Raw genomic sequence first — 16,516 nt, 5'->3', positions numbered from 1 at the left:
ATGGATGAAAGGGATACAATGGAAGCAAAGTTCACAGTTTGACAATTCATTTGATGGAACAATTAAGAAGGAAAAGTTCATGATGGAAATATCCAGTCTGAGGATGGCAATAGCATTGACATCAGAAGATCTCATTTCATTGTCAAGGCTATGAAAAAATTTATATATATATATATATATATATATATATATATATATATATATATAGTATAAACAGGTTGTGATAATTTAGATATGGAACTCTGGAGAATTAAGAACTGGGTATGAATATTATTTCCCTTACATTATTCCACATAAGTGTAAAAACTAACATAATAATTTCCTGGTAGTAAAACCTAAAAGTTTGTGCATTTTTTTTTTTAATGTTTATTTTTGAGAGAGAGACAGAATGCAAGTGGGTTAGGGGCAGACAGAGAGGGAAACACAGAATCCGAAACAGGCTCCAGGCTGCAAGCTGTCAGCACAGAGCCCGACGCGGGGCTTGAGCTCACAAGCCGCGAGATCATGACCTGAGCTGAAGTCGGCCACTCAACCGACTGAGCCACCCAGGCGCCCCAAAAAGTTTGTGCATTTAAAATTTTGATATACATTGCCTAATTTCCATGTAAAAGGAATTGTACTAATTTATCCTTCCATCCTATCACTGTCAGTGAATGTTTCCCTTTTCAGAGAGGGAGAGAGAAGGAAAGAGGAGGAGAAAGTGTGTGTATTTGTGTATGTGTGTGTGCGTGCACACATGTGTATTGATTAAGCTAGAAGAAGGCATCTTGATTTGAGCCATTGTGTTTCTAAAAGAAGACTAAATAGAATTGGTAGAAAATCCAGGTTTATCTACCCAGTTTATCTACTCCATGAACTGCTTAAGAATTTTGGGAGTGTTGGTCATTGTTATAGATCATGAGAGTATTCAAATGTACTGGTAGTGTTTTATTAAGCTGGATAGCATATATATAGTTATTTACTGTTATTATTTAAATAACATGCATTCATTCTGTACATTCTATGTGTGTGGTTCATTTAATAATAAACTTTTAAAAGATAGAAGGTAATTAGAACATTGGAAATAGGCATAGTGTGTGTGCAAATTATTTAACACTTGATATCTCTAGATCTTAATTGAACTCCAGGATATCTACAAACCAGTGAAATGGCAAACTAAGTTTTGCATGTTTGAGCATGTTCAGAGAAGGGTGTCCATAACTTTATCAGTCTCTCAAGTGGATCTGGTGACCTCTGCAATAGAGTAAAGCCATGGATGTCTTAGTTTTGAAAACTTCTACTGAATTATAATAGGGTTTTTTCAAATTATGAAAAGTTTTGCACAGTGGTTTATGAATTCTTTCTGGAAGGCATTTAAAATCCACAATAGAAGAAAAAAGTGCTTAGTAAAACTTCTGGGTGCACAAGTGCCTTTCTAATTTGCGTAAGGCTTTCCCATTTTGCCCTGTGATGTCAGGATACCCAAACAAGTAAACTGCCTTGTGTTTAGGTTCAATTGTTAGAGCACATGGTTGAGAAAGTGATTGAAGCCTGCCTGTTAACTAGACTAAGTTTTAGGAGCCAGAGCTGAGGTGGGATGGGTGTGGTATTGTTGCCATTACTGTGGTAAAGTAAAGTTGATTTATTTGTGAATCTAATGGGAACTTCTGTTTACCTCATGCCTTAAAAGCTCCAGTGCAATTCTAAGTATGAAGAAAATCAAAGACAAGTTTTTTGATCCCATTCCTGTTTGCAATATAAGTATAAAGCAAAGGTCAGAGGAGTAGTCTTATATTCTAGTATTCTTTTTGGGGAGTGGAGCAAAAGGAATTACATTTATTTGACCACTAATGGCCAATAAATTCATGGAAACTTACTAATTTCACATTGTGGTGTGAAAATTAAAATTAAAAAGCACTATTCTAGTATTATGATTTTAATGGGGCAGGGGTGTACTGAAAAAGAGGATGGTAACTGCATTTCACAACTTTTATGAGTTAAGGATATGTCATTAACTAGTATGCAATACATTCTTGCTATTGATAGTATATATCAATATTTTTTTAAATAATACTCGATGCCTAGCACAGTATTGTGAATAACAATGAGTATTTGGTAAGATCTTGATGCATAAAAATGTTTTCTTCATTCAAGGGAACTTGTTTTGTAAACTGTATTATGTACAGCTGTATGAAAAAATTTACCTCAACTACCAGCTCTATAAATAGGCACTTTCATTTATTTGCCTTAAAGTTTTACTTTTCAAGATAACATGCCTCTTTAAAAACTCGACAGGTGTATACAGGTCACACTAAGATTTTTGATCCTCTGGCTTTTCTGTCTTACTGGTAATTGTTCACTTCCTGCTTGCATGGTACATGCTGTGCTTAATTTGGCAGTTCTTTTGAAATCAATTTGATGGGATTGGAACCTGAGACAAATTCTTGTTGTGATTTGTCTTCAAGAATATTGATATACTCCAGGGATTTGTACTATATCCCTGATAAACTAAAGGAATCTTAGTTTAAGTGTTTATTGCCACTAATTTGTAATCTAAATATCAGGAATTGTGGCCCCTATCATCTCTGTTCTTCTTGAAAATCAAGGGTCATCTTTATAAGAACAATACTGGAAATTTGCTTCTCCAACCTTAGCAGAAGCTTCAACTGAAGTTGTCAGAAAAGACCAGGGGCGCCTGGCTGGCTCAGTTGGACTGTGTGACTTTTGATCTTGGGGTTGTAAGTTCGAGCCCCACATTTGGTAGAGATTACTTAAAAATAAAATCTTTAGGGGCGCCTGGGTGGCGCAGTCGGTTAAGCATCCGACTTCAGCCAGGTCACGATCTCGCGGTCCGTGAGTTCGAGCCCCGCGTCAGGCTCCGGGCTGATGGCTCAGAGCCTGGAGCCTATTTCCGATTCTGTGTCTCCCTCTCTCTCTGCCCCTCCCCCGTTCATGCTCTGTCTCTCTCTGTCCCAAAAATAAATAAAAAACGTTGAAAAAAAAAAAATCTTTAGGAGTGCCTGGATGGCTCAGTAGGTTAAGCATCCAAATCTTGATTTCAGCTCAGGTCATGATCTCACAGTTTGTGGGATTGAGCCAGCATTGAGCTCTGCACTGACAGCACAGAACTTGCTTGGAATTCTCTCTCTTCTGTGTCTCTGCCCCTCCCCCTGCCCATGCACACGCTCTCACTCTCTCTCTCAAAATAAATAAACATTATAATTAATTAATTAATTAAATCTTAAAAAAAAGAAGACCGAATATCTTTACCCCCATTATACTATACTTACTCCATATTAAATCTTATTAATGCATCCTTTCTCCCCTCCTTCTCATTTGTTTATTCATTCACCCATAAATTTGATAAGTATACTTATTATATGACAAGCACTATGCAGATCACTAAAGAAGAAACTCCAGGACTGTCTAGTACCAGAGTCCAATATGCAGTAACACAATTAGATTGAAAACTTTAAATACTGGGGTTGTGGAGATGTCTACCTCACACCTACTAGGATGGCAGCTATCAAAAGAACAGAAAATAGTGTTAATCAAGGATGCAGAGAAATTGGAACCTTTGTGTACTGTTTTTAGGAATGTAAAATGATGCAACCAATATGGAAAACAGTACAGAGTTTCCTGTGTGATTACTGTGTAATCCAATAATCTCACCTCTAGGTACATATCCAAAAGAATTCAAAGCAAGATCTTGAAGAGACATTTGCATACCCATGTTTATTGCAGCTGTATTCTTAATACCCAAAAAGTTGAAGCAACTCAAATGTCCATTGATGGATGAATGGATAAAGAAAATGTGGCACGGGTAAATGTGGCAGGAGTAACTCAGTCGTTTAAGCATCCGTCTTCGATTCAGGTCATGATCTTGCGGTTCATGAGTTCAAGACCCACATCGGATTCTGCTGACAGCTCAGAGCCTGGAGCCTGCTTCAGATTCCATGTCTCCCCCTGTCTCTTCCCCTCCACCACTCACACTCTGTCTCTCTCTCAAAGATGAACATTTAAAAAAAAATGTGGCATATACATCCAATGGAGCATTATGCAGCCTTTAAAAAGAAGGAAATCCTGTCACATGCTGCAACATGGGTGACCCTTTGGACATTATGCTAAACAAATAAGCCAATCACAAAAAGACAAATACTCTCTGATTATACTCAAGTTACATATATAAAGTAGTCAGACCTTAGAAACAGAAAGTAGAAATGTAGTTACCCAAGGCTGGTGAGTGGCTGAAGGAGGAATTTATGTTTAGTATATACAGAGTTTCAGTTTTGCAAGATAAAAAACTTTGAGAGATCTGGCATACAACAAAGTGAATATGCTAAAACTGCTGAACTGTACACTTAAAAATGATTAAAATGGTAAATTTAATGTTATATTTTGTACCACAATTTTTTTAAAGAGTCAAATGCTATGGTTGTGATAGGTACGGAGCTCTATACAAATTTAGTTCTTTTTATTTTTTTTTAATTTTAATTTTTTTTTTTACTGTTTTTATTTATTTTTGAGGCAGAGAGAGACAGAGCATGAGTGGGGGAGGGGCAGAGACAGAGGGAGACACAGAATCGGAAGCGGGCTCCAGGCTCTGACCTGTCAGCACAGAGCCTGACGTGGGGCTCGAACTCACGGAGTGTGAGATCATGACCTGAGCTGAAGTCAGACGCTCAACCGACTGAGCCACCCAGGCACCCCTAAATTTAGTTCTTTTTAAAGTATCATCACCTCAATATACCATGTTCCACTAGCTAATAAACTAATCTCTGATAATATGTTATTCAGAGCTAATGGCATTATGTGGTACTCTTGTCAGGTAATATAGTTTCATCATATTAGTCTTTTAGTATATAAGGTCTTATATACTTGAATAATTCTTATGATGGAAACTTAAACCATGAAAGACAGACACAGGAGACCGAAATAGACCCTGAAATATCCCATTTCAGCAGATTCCTGAGGCCAGTCTATAATGAGTGGGTCTCCTCCAGATACTCATGGTCTGTAGTGTATATAAACTAATGTTTCAAGCCCTACAATAGCTCAGAGTAAACTAAGTTGTCAGATAGGCTAAGATAGTAGTATCTATCAGAAACTAGCTGAATGTACTTCTCAAATATCTAAAGTGTGGTGAGATGTAGAAGGTAATGGGTGAGGGGAACAGGTTAATTTTAAAACTAGAAAATGCCAACCTGCTGATTTGAGATTTCAAAATAATTGGGGGCGGGGGGGAGGTACCCCCTCCCAGGAAGTACAGAAAGAAAAGAAGAGTTATGACCAAGTAAATTTTTACAATTGTTTTATATATTGGGATCCTAACCCATGATACCCTTCAAAGTCAAAGGAATGGATTCAGGAGGCCATTAAAATTTTTTTAATTATATGCCAAGAAAATATGAATACATATAATTTTCTGGATAGAGGGCTCTTGGCTTTTATCAGATTCTTGTTTATTTTTATTTATTTTTTATATGAAATTTATTGTCAAATTGGTTTCCTCTTTTTTAAAGGCTAAACATCCATGACTATCTGCTGCTAGCTCCCAAACTTATGTATCTTTTTTTTTTTAATGCTTATTCATTTTTTTCAGAGACAGAGCATGAGCAGGGGAGGGGCAGAGAGAGAGGGAGACACAGAATCTGAAGCAGGCTCCAGGCTCTGAGCTGTCAGCATAGAGCCTGATGCGGGGCTCGAACTCACGAACTGCAAGATCATGACCCGAGCCAGTATCGAACACCCAACCAACTGAGCCACCCAGGCACCCCTCAAGTTTATATACCTTTAACACAAAGCTCTTTAATTTAAATATACAGCCACATGTTAGATATATTCACCAGAATGTCCCACAGGCATCTCACTAGATCTGAAACTAAGTATCTTTTCACACACTGGAAGATTTCTCCTCTTTTGTGTGCTCCCTGTAAATAAATGGGCCATCATTTCCCCAGTTTGCAAGAAAGACTCTTAAGATGTCATTCTTAACTTTTCATTCACTTCAGGCCCTCGTTCCTAAATCTAGTCAGTGATTAATTCCTATTGATTCTAATTCCTCAGTGTCTCTCACATCCATCTATTTCCGTTAGTCCTCAGTGCCTCTACTTTGTCCAGTCCGTCATGAATGACCAGTGCTGCAAATACTTTCTAATAATCTCCCTGCCTCCAGTCTTGCCCCTGGCCAGTTCATTCTTTAAACTAGCCAGTGCATTTTTGAAAACTCATATTTGATATTGTCCCTTTGCTGCTTAAAATTATTCAGATTCTTGGGGCGCCTGAGTGGCTCAGTCGGTTAAGCATCCAACTTTGGCTCAGGTCATGATCTTGCAGTTCGTGGATTCGAGCCCTGCGTTGGGCTCTCTGCTGTCAGTGCAGAGCCCACTTTGGATCCTCTCTCCCTTTCTTTCTGCCTCTCTCTCTCTCTCTCTCTCTGTCTCCATGTCAAAAATAAATAAACATTAAAAAAATGTTTAGATCTGCATTTCACTTGAAGAAACTTTAGACTCCTTACCATGGTCTTTGAGGGTACACTGCACCAGCCTTCTCTCTGAGCAGTCTTTATCTCAAACTTTATGCCTCAACCATTCTGGATTTACTTCAATGTCTTGGATGTGCTAAGTGCTTTCTTTCTTCTTAGTCTTTGCACATTCCTTTCCTCCAGCCTTGAATACTCTTTCACACCATCTCAGCTCTTGCCTCATCTCATTGTCTGGCTAACTTTTCCTGTAAATCTAAAGTTTTCTCTTACACTAATTGTACTCTCTTGTACACCACATTATCTTGTCTTGGTTACTGAAGTAGAAGGTTTGAGATGGAAGGGACCCTGTCTCATTATTATAATACTCATTATTATATGGCTTCTGCTCTATGCTGGTGGTTCTCAAAGTGTTGTCTCTCAGCCATCAGCATCAGCATCATATGGGAACTTGTTAGAAAAGCAAGTTTTCAGGGGCACCTGGGTGGCTTAGTTGGTTGAGCAACAGACATCAGCTCGGGTCATACTCTCACAGTTTGTGAGTTTGAGCCCCGCATCAGTCTTGCTGCTATCAGCACAGAGCCCGCTGTAGATCTTCTGTTCCCCTCTCCCTCTCTGTCTCTCCCCCACTCACACTCTCATGCTCAAAAATAAATAAAACATTCTTTAAAAAACTTTTTTTAAAAAGAAAAGCAAGTTTTCAGACCCCACACCAAATCTACTAAATCAGAGACCACAGAGGTAGGACCCTTATCTGTGTTTTGCCAGATGATTCTGATCTGTGATAAAGTTGGAGAACCATTGCTGCACTCCATATCTGCCTCTTAGGAGATGCTCAGAATTTGTTGAGTGAGCAGAAACAATTAAGGATTTTTTTTTTCACCCAAAGATACTTATGCTTTATTGCTATTAAATAGAGAGCCACAAAATCTCAAGGGGTTTTGCTAAAAGGAGCTATGTAGCACATATAAAGCAGTTCTTATTTCTTCAGAGAGATCACTGGGTGGGAGGGATCTGCATATCAGACTGTAGTATCTTACCTGGTGTCTTATGGTCAGTGAGCCAAAGCTTTGAAGACTTTCCAGCTCTTCTTTACAGAATGGATGTGGAGGTAGAGGGTATTCTTTGAGCCTTCTCAGTGATGACTGTTTCATTATTATCCCATTTTATTTTTCAACAAATATTTATCAAATTTGGGTTCTTAGTAAAATTTCTGGCTTTGTCACTTGAAAGATGTGTGACCACATGCAACTTGCTTACTGTTCTATGCCTCAGGTGACTTATATATAAAGAGACGATGATAGTACTTGCTTCATAGTGTTATTAGAAAGTTAAATAAAATAGTACTTAAAACAGTACTCAGCACAGAGTAAGCACCCACTAAATATTATTTATCTAACTCTGTTATATGTCAAGTGTTATTCAAGGTCCTGGGATAGAGTAGTGAATAGGACAAAGTCTTTCCACTGATAGAGTTTACATTCCAGCCCATTATAACTGTAAAGATAAAAACACATTTTTGTTCCCCATCAGTTATATTAACTAGCTCACTCAAGTGCCCTCCTGTCCATGCACGTTTTCTTTGTATCTTTATCTCTGACTCTTCCCTTTTTCACATATCCACTTAATTGCCTAAATTTCTTAAGTCCAGTTCCCAAGCCTAGCCATCCTTGTCCTTTCCAATGCCAAAGGCCTGAAAACTAGGATAACTGATGGTAAGTTCCAGTCTGAAAGCCAGCAGGCCTGAGACCCAGAAGAGAGTCCAAAGGCAAGAAAAAAGCTGAGCACCTGGGTGGCTCAGTTGGTTAAGCATCCAATTCTTGATTTCCACTCAGGTCATGATCTCACGATTTCTGGGATCTAGCCCCATGTCGGGCTCTATGCTGACAGCCAGAGCCTGCTTGGGATTCTCAGTCTCCCTCTCTCTCTGCCCCTCCCCCACTCATGTACGCTTTCTCGCTCTCACTCTCTCTGTCACTCAAAATAAATAAACATTAAAAAAAAATTTTTTTAAGCTTATGTCCTAGTTCAAAGGCAGTCTCACAGAAAGATATTTTCTATTCCTCAGGAATGGGTAAACCATTTTATTCTGTTCAGCCTTCAGATGATTGGATGAGGCCCACCCACAATAGAAGAGCAATCTACTTTACTCAGTCTACTTAATTAAGTGTTCATATTATCCAAAAAAACTCTCACAAAAATTCCCAAAATACTATCTAGGCATCCTGTGGTCCAGTCAGGTTGATACATAAAATCAATCATTATAATATATACATAGATGATCAGCAGGTATACAGTTTTATAACCTAATTTTAATAATTGTGCTAACTTTATATAGTCATTTATAAAAAATTAATATATAGTAACTCATTTGGCATATTGAGAAGTAAATATAATAAAGAATCTTAGAGTACTATCTCCGAATCACAGATCAATATTAACGTGTTAAAAGAAATATATTTGAATATGTAACTAGTTTTTTATGCTAAAGCCATGAAGTATTTTTCATATATGTGGGATTCACATATGAGGTTCTTTGAAAAGGAACCGAAACTGAAATATGCCAATAGCCTGCACTATGCTATCTTGAACTTAATGTACATTTAATTAAGTCCAGCAGGTATGAATTGAATATCTACTGTGTACAAGTTCTGTGTTAGTAGTTGAGAGATATACTAAGCTATGTAAAAAACGCTTCCTCCAGGAAGACAAACATGGACACATCTTAATTATATTACAGGCAGTATTAGTTAACTGTTTTATTAGAGATGCAAATGAAATATATCTGTACGTGCAAGAGAGAATGCTTTATCCTGTTTGGGAAAATTTATATGGCATACATCTCTCGACCATCAGTAATGTGTAGGAATTTTATTGACAGATGGAAAAAAGTTCTTAGTAGAAAGAACTGCTCAAGAAAAATTGAGAGAAGGTTTTATCTTGCCAACAGAAAATTATTTCGTAGTGCTGAAGTGTTTAGGTTGTAATCGGTGGAGGAGTATTACAGAGGAAAACTTATAAATCTGTCTAGAAAATGGAAATGGAGGCAAGTCAGACTGACTCTTGTTTATCATTATAAAGAATTGGGATTTTTTTTTAAGATGGGAGCTATGAAAATATTTGAAAAGAGGAACAACTTTTCTAATCTGTGATTTGGAATAAATTAGGAGGCAAAGTTAGAGTAGGTTAAAGTGCTGTGAGGTTATAAAGAGCCAGTTTTATTTGTGCATACCTCACCTATTTCTAAAGAGGATTTGACACAGTTTCCAGAATTAAAAAATAAAAATGAGAAAATAAGAGCAAAGTAAAAATAAAGACAAGAAAATGAGATGATGTTGGAATAAGATTGGTGAAAAAAAATTCACATAGTAAGGGGCGCCTGGGTGGCCCAGTCAGTTAAGCACCCGACTTTGGCTCAGGTCATGATCTCGGGTTCTTGGCTTTGAGCCCACGTCGGGCTCTGTGCGGACAGCTCAGAGCCTGGAGCCTGCTTTGGATTCTGTGTCTCCCTCTCTCTCTGGCCCTCCACTGCTCACACTGTGTCCCTCTGTGTCTCTTCAAAAATGAATAAACGCTAAAAAATTTTTTTTAAAAAATACACATAGTAAGATTACACAGTATTGATAGAGATGGGCTAAAAGTTTAGCTCTGAATTTCTTCACAGGAGGAAAAAATGGGAAATGATTACTTATAGGATTAACTGTCCTCACTTTCATCTCGCTTCCTGTCTCACAGGAAAGAAGTGGAAGCAGTCAGAAGAAACTTTTCCCAGGATCTCACTACCAGATTACTCAGCTAAATTCCCATATTCTCTGCCTCCTTACTACAGTTGAGCCACCCTGTGCTTCTCTGTCCTGCCAACTCCTTCCCTGGTGCTGTACCTTCCACCCTCTCCCACTTACTCAACAGTGCTCTCCCAGCAACCTTGCTCTCTCCTGCACTTCCAGTTTTCCCTGTCGGATCACTTGTATCAGCAAAAAAATGTGTTGTTATTTTTTTAATCTTTAAGGAGCAAACAAACAATGCAAGTAAAATCTTTTTTCACCCAACGTCTTCCTCCATCTAATACCCCATACATTCTTAGTAAGAAAAATGCTAATCAAAATTTTAATTAAAAAAAATTTTTTTTTCAGTGAGTTTTTTTTCCCATTTCAGATTGGCAAAAATCTAGATCTTTGTAGCACATACTACAGACAAAAAAAAATTTTGTGAAAAAAAATCTCTTACATGTTGCTGGTAGAAATGCAAAATACTACAACTTCTTTGTAGGAGAATTCAACAATGTGTATCAAAATTACAGATGATTTACTCTTTTATTCATAATCTCTGAGAACCAAGTCAAGAGAAATACCTGCATGTACAAAATGACATCACCTATATCTCTTGTTAAATTAAAAATGCAAGTGCAGAGTAATTTTAAAGTTTCTGACATTTTATAAAAGGGGAAAAATTAAAAGATGTATCTGTGGGGTGCCTGGCTGGCTCAGTCTGTAGAGCATATGACTCTTGATCTTGGATTCAGGAATTTGAGCCCCACCTTAGTCATAGAGAGTATTTAGTTTTAAAAAGAAAGGAGAATACTCTGGTTTCTCTTCAGATCTAATAAATCTTTCACCTTTTATTTAAAAAAAAAAAGAAATATACAGTATTAGTGTGAGTTTACATAAAGAAACTTTAAAATAAATAAAAACTAATAAAATTATTGACAGATGATAGGCTAGGAAATAAAGGGGGAAATTTGTTCTGATCATTTCTAGTCTTATGTTCTATTTTAAGTTCTTACGTACGTTTATGCAAAGTATGAAATGATTAATTTCTCAAATCACAGGTTATACTTGATCTGGGACAGAAAGTCATGAATATATAGTACTTGCTAATTTTTTTAGTACTTGCTAAAGTTTTAAATTTTATTTTACCATAATATGATTTTTAAAATTCTATTCCTAGATCCATATTTATTCTCTTGGAATGACATTGTATTGGGGAGCTGATCATGAAGTGCCTCAGAGCCAAGTAAGTCAAATTGTCACATCTGTACAACTTCACCCTTTTTACAAAGTTCTTCCCTGTATTTATATATGTTCTACAGCATATTCAGGCATACCAGCATTTCTATGCTGCTCCATTAATAATGTCATACTCTCAGAAGGAAATAATAAAATTCTAAAGACATTTTTGTTCTCAGAATGTTCTTGGAATTGTATCAGTTGCTACCCAGGTTTCAACCATTTAGTCTGTGAAATGTAGTGGCCTCTTCAAAAATTACAGCAAGTCCACATAATTTCTTCTAATTTAATGACTTATAAGAATGATTGTAGATGTTGATGATTTCATTCTTGAACTAAAGTGATAACCTTTTTTGATGCAGAAGCATAGGAATTATGGATCTCAAAGTATATACTTCATTACTTTTTTTTTTTTCTTGTCCCTTCAAAAGTATACTTCGCTAAGCCTATGGCAGCAAACACCAATATTAAAGCAACACTTTCTGAAGTCTTAGGCTCCAGTGACCATTGGGCTGTTTCTAGTCCTTATTTTCTAAAATAACTGATTCCTAAAGACCCAATATAAACATAATAACAAATAGTAACTGAAACTATAAAAATAACTTATTTCAGACTGTCTAGGTGGCTCAGTGAATTTAGCATGTGACTTTTGATCTCAGCTCAGGTCTTAATCCCAAGGTCATGAGTTCAAGTCCTGCACTGATGTCTGCATTGGGCTCCATGCTGGGCATGAAGTCTACTTAAAAAAAAAAAAAAAGATAACTATATTTCATCAGAGCAAAGATTTAACATACATAATTAGGTTTTATTTTAGGCATTTAGAAGTCGAAAAGAAAAATAACTAGGTGTAACGGTTTGTTTTAATTAAATTAAGAAGTAACAGGCATTTTAGGCTTTTATTCTAAAATCCAGATATCCTAACATCCATGAAAGATGGATGATGTCTTCAACTTGGGTCAGTCTCATTTTGTATCATGAAAAACCCTCAGTTTCAACTTGATAAATAGAAGCGAAAAAGTTAAATTATTACTGGATATATTGGTATCATATATTATACAACCTAACATACGTGCAAAATGTGATCACAGCCTATGACTAACACTTTATACTCTTCAGATAACTGAAAATTAAGTCAGTATCAATAATGTATAAATTGGAGAGGAAGTATATAAACTTTCACTAGTATTTTGCTATCAGAAATCATAGTCATTTTGCAAGTATTCAATACCATTTCAAAAGTGGAAGCACCGTCTTGTGTCAGACACTGTACTAGATAGTAGGAATAGAATGGCCCGTGCCTGTGGAGTATATCCATGAGTCTAGGCATTAAATAACCAGTTATAACAATGCGTGAATGCTGTGGTAGGGAACTGGAGGGTGTCATGGAACACCAGAGTCAGAGCCTTTAACTAGATTTAGAGGGTTAGGATGTGTTTATTAAAGGACACTGCATCTTGGGGCACCTGGGTGGCGCAGTCGGTTAAGCGTCCGACTTCAGCCAGGTCACGATCTCGAGGTCCGTGAGTTCGAGCCCCGCGTCAGGCTCTGGGCTGATGGCTCAGAGCCTGAAGCCTGTTTCCGATTCTGTGTCTCCCTCTCTCTCTGCCCCTCCCCCGTTCATGCTCTGTCTCTCTCTGTCCCAAAAATAAATAAACGTTGGAAAAAAAAAAAAAAAAAGGACACAGCATCTAAGGTGAGATCTAAAGGATGACATAATATACAAATGGATGAGAAGGAGAAAGGAAGGGTCACAGGGAAAGCATGTTTCAACCAAAGTGGATGTACCAGTTTAAACTCCCACCAACAGTGCTTTTCTCCTTATCAATATTATCAGTCTTCTTTTTACCCATTCTGTTTAGTCATGTAGTGGCTTCTTTTTGTGGTTTTAATTTGCATTTTTTTTTGTATGCTTATTGGATATGTGGATATAATGTTCTACAAATCATGTCAACTAATTAAAAAATCTTACATTCCAGTTTCTCTGATTCACCAGCATAATGAGAACTGATATTTAAATGACTTGAGTCATTGCAGTATTTGAAATCTAAGTTATCATGAGAGTATCAAATTATATTTAATATATAATGAATATGTTACATTTTATCAATTGTTAGGAAATCATTTATTCACCCAAAATGTACACACACACTCACATAACTGCTTACCAAAATATTTGAATGACCTAGGAATTCCATTTCTTTATCATACCCTACTCCCCTAGCCCCCCTACCCCAAAAAAACTGTTTTTCTGTAATACTTCCTGTCTTGGGAGATGTGTGTTAACCATCTTCTGCTAATAATTTTTTTGGATTATGAAAAGATAAAATACACTGAAATGTACATACTGCTAGATAAGGAGCTCATTTCTTCCGAGTATTTGAAATGTGTTTGGTGTGGTTCCTATGACTCCTGAAATGGCTTGACTTTGTTAGATAAGATTTACCCACAGTTCTGAAAGTGCCTTTTCTTTCTTTACATTAGCCTATCAAGCTTGGAGATCACCTCAACAGCATACTGCTTGGAATGTGCGAAGATGTTATATATGCTCGAGTTTCTGTCCGGACTGTCCTGGATGCTTGCAGCGCCCACATTAGGAATAGCAATTGTGCACCTTCATTTTCCTATGTGAAACAGTTGGTCAAACTGGTTCTGGGAAATCTTTCTGGGGTAAGCCACAGTTCGACTGATGCAGATAGTCATATTTTAAAATTTAGCAGAGTATCACAGGATTTTCTTTAAAGATACTATTGGTAGCATTTTCTAAATGAAGATGAGGACAGGAGAGTAAATTTCTTGTTCTAATGTCAATGGTTTATTTGAAATGGCACTTAAAATTTAGAAGCCCAGTCAATTGACTTAGTCTCCTAGATTTCGTAAGAATTAGTCTTTTTTTTTTTAGAACTGTATTCCAACAAGTACGGTAGAGTCACAGCATGTTAGAGCTGAAATCATCTGCTCTTGCATCCTTTCTTACATCCTCAGCAAGTGGTTCTGTCTATTATGAAAAGCGCACTGACATACAAAATGGGTTTTCACATTAATAACGCACTTTCTGTTGCTCTGTAACCTCTTACTTGGCCGCTTACTTGTCTGGACAAGGCTATACCTGAAATCCTCTCCACCCTCTGGGGACACTGTCACCTGATGGGCAGGGGTGATACATGCTTGTATCTCTGCTAGATTGCCCCAAGACCTGGACTCTCCCATTCTCTCTCTTGTCTCAGATGTGAAGAATCCCCAAAATAACACACACGGTATTTACCGTCCCACCTCTGCGTTTCTCGAGCTACATTCTATCCCATTTGCCTAGTTTCCCTTGGTTTCTGATATCTGTTTAGATCCGAACTTCATCTGCTCTTACCCTTTCAAGTGAAGTCCTTCTCCTTCGTGTGGACCACAATTTGCTACTGTCACACAGTGTTCTTGATGGCTTCTTACTTCTTCCCTAGGAGTTCAGCTCTGTCATCTTAACCAGGATGTTGTATGGCTGGCAGGGGTATATCCAAATTCCGTGCAGTTTGCCAGTTAACAAGAAACAGGCTCATAGATTCTTCCGGGCAAATGGTTTGTAAACTGTACCCCATGCAGCCTTGGTACTTCTGTAGTGAAAGGAATACAGGTAGTAGAGGCTGAGTGAATGCGATTCTTGGCTGCTGATTTCCCCTCCTTAACTAGAGCTGCCTCCAATTTTAATTGATTTATTTGTTTATATTCCTGCATGTGACTTAAAAAAACAAACAAAGGTAAAACTACTAAAAATCTATGAAAGCCCTCTATCCAGACCAAAGTTTCCTAAATATTTTCAAATATAGTTTTGTTTTTAAAAATTCCTGTGTGGGGATGCCTGCGTGGCTCAGTCAGTTAAGCATCTGACTCTTGATATTGGCCAGGTCATGATCTTAGGATTAGTGGCACTGAACTCCACATCGGACTCTGCACTGACAGTGTGGAACCTGCTTGGAATTCTCTCCTTCTCTCTGTCCCTCCCCAACTTGTGCTCTCTCTCTCTCTCTTGCTCTCAAAATAAATAAATAACCATTTTTTAATTAAATAAATAAAAATTCCTTTGTGATCAAATAATTTCGAGGAAAATCTAATATTTAAGAGAAATTAAAATATATTTTCACTGCAGAACTTCTCAGAACCTTTAATACACTAGACTGTATTACCTTCAAGAATGATATGCCTACATGTAGGTGAAACATTTCCCAAACTTATTTGTGTCTTTTTTTTTTTTTATAGATTTTTCCCATAATACTAATGATCTGTAAAGCTCCCTTTGAGAAGTATTGATCTGTACTAACTCACTTTATAAATAAGGAAATTGAGATTCACACAGCTTATGGGGTATATGTTTCCTATTAGTCCAGGGATCTTTCTGTTATACCACACCTCCTCTAAGACTTGTCTTGCTATTTTTTTGATACAGTAAAATTGTTGAAAATACTTTTTCTTCCCCTTTCCATGAAGAAATATTCCTCCATGAAATTCTCTTATCCTTCTAATAGTTGCCCATGTTAGATAAAAGATGTCTATCTCTTTACATTTAGTATTTAGGTCAGTTTATTGCAGTAACTATATATTGCTCATCTACATATGAAACGTGCTAGATACTGCAGATATATATAAATTTGAATAAAATGTTTGTTCTACCTTCTAAGAGCTCTTATTTAAAGACCATTTGCTTAATTATAAAATGCAGAGAACGGTATGGAAAGCAACACAGGAAGAATTTTAAAAGCATTTTGAAGGTTTGAGGGGAAAGGATACAAATTATGACTGCATTGAAAAATAGCACTTTGAACTAGATCCAAAAGTCTAGATAGAAAGTAATCTAGGCAGAAGGAAGTAAACCTAGATAAATGCTGTGAAGTAGGAAAGAACAGGGTATGTTTGAAGAACAGTATTAAGTCTGTATGGGGAGTGTTGTGGGATTGGTTAGTAGGAGAGAAGAATAGAAGGGGCAATTAGAGTTCATATATAGGGAGCCTGCCTTTCCAGAGGCAAATTTCTACTAAGAAGAAATAACAACGTTCCAGTCATCGTTCCA

General features: G+C 37.1%; 1 protein-coding gene across 7 annotated transcripts in view; it reads left to right on the top strand.

Moving 5' to 3' along the window:
• The window catches only part of PTPN13 (protein tyrosine phosphatase non-receptor type 13), a 229,190-nt gene that overhangs the window by 90,253 nt on the left and 122,421 nt on the right, over positions 1–16,516 (top strand). For all 7 annotated transcript variants that reach the window (XM_045056126.1, XM_045056128.1, XM_045056127.1 and 4 more), the window contains exons 4-5: positions 11,408–11,473; positions 13,948–14,133. In XM_045056126.1, coding sequence (XP_044912061.1) covers positions 11,408–11,473; positions 13,948–14,133 — 252 coding nt within the window. The remainder of the gene's footprint in view (positions 1–11,407; positions 11,474–13,947; positions 14,134–16,516) is intronic.

The sequence above is a fragment of the Felis catus genome, chromosome B1 (genome assembly GCF_018350175.1).
Source record: "Felis catus isolate Fca126 chromosome B1, F.catus_Fca126_mat1.0, whole genome shotgun sequence".
NCBI classification, from domain to species: Eukaryota; Metazoa; Chordata; class Mammalia; order Carnivora; family Felidae; genus Felis; species Felis catus.
Note: the sequence above shows the minus strand (reverse complement) of the source record. Positions and strands in the feature narration are given on the sequence as shown.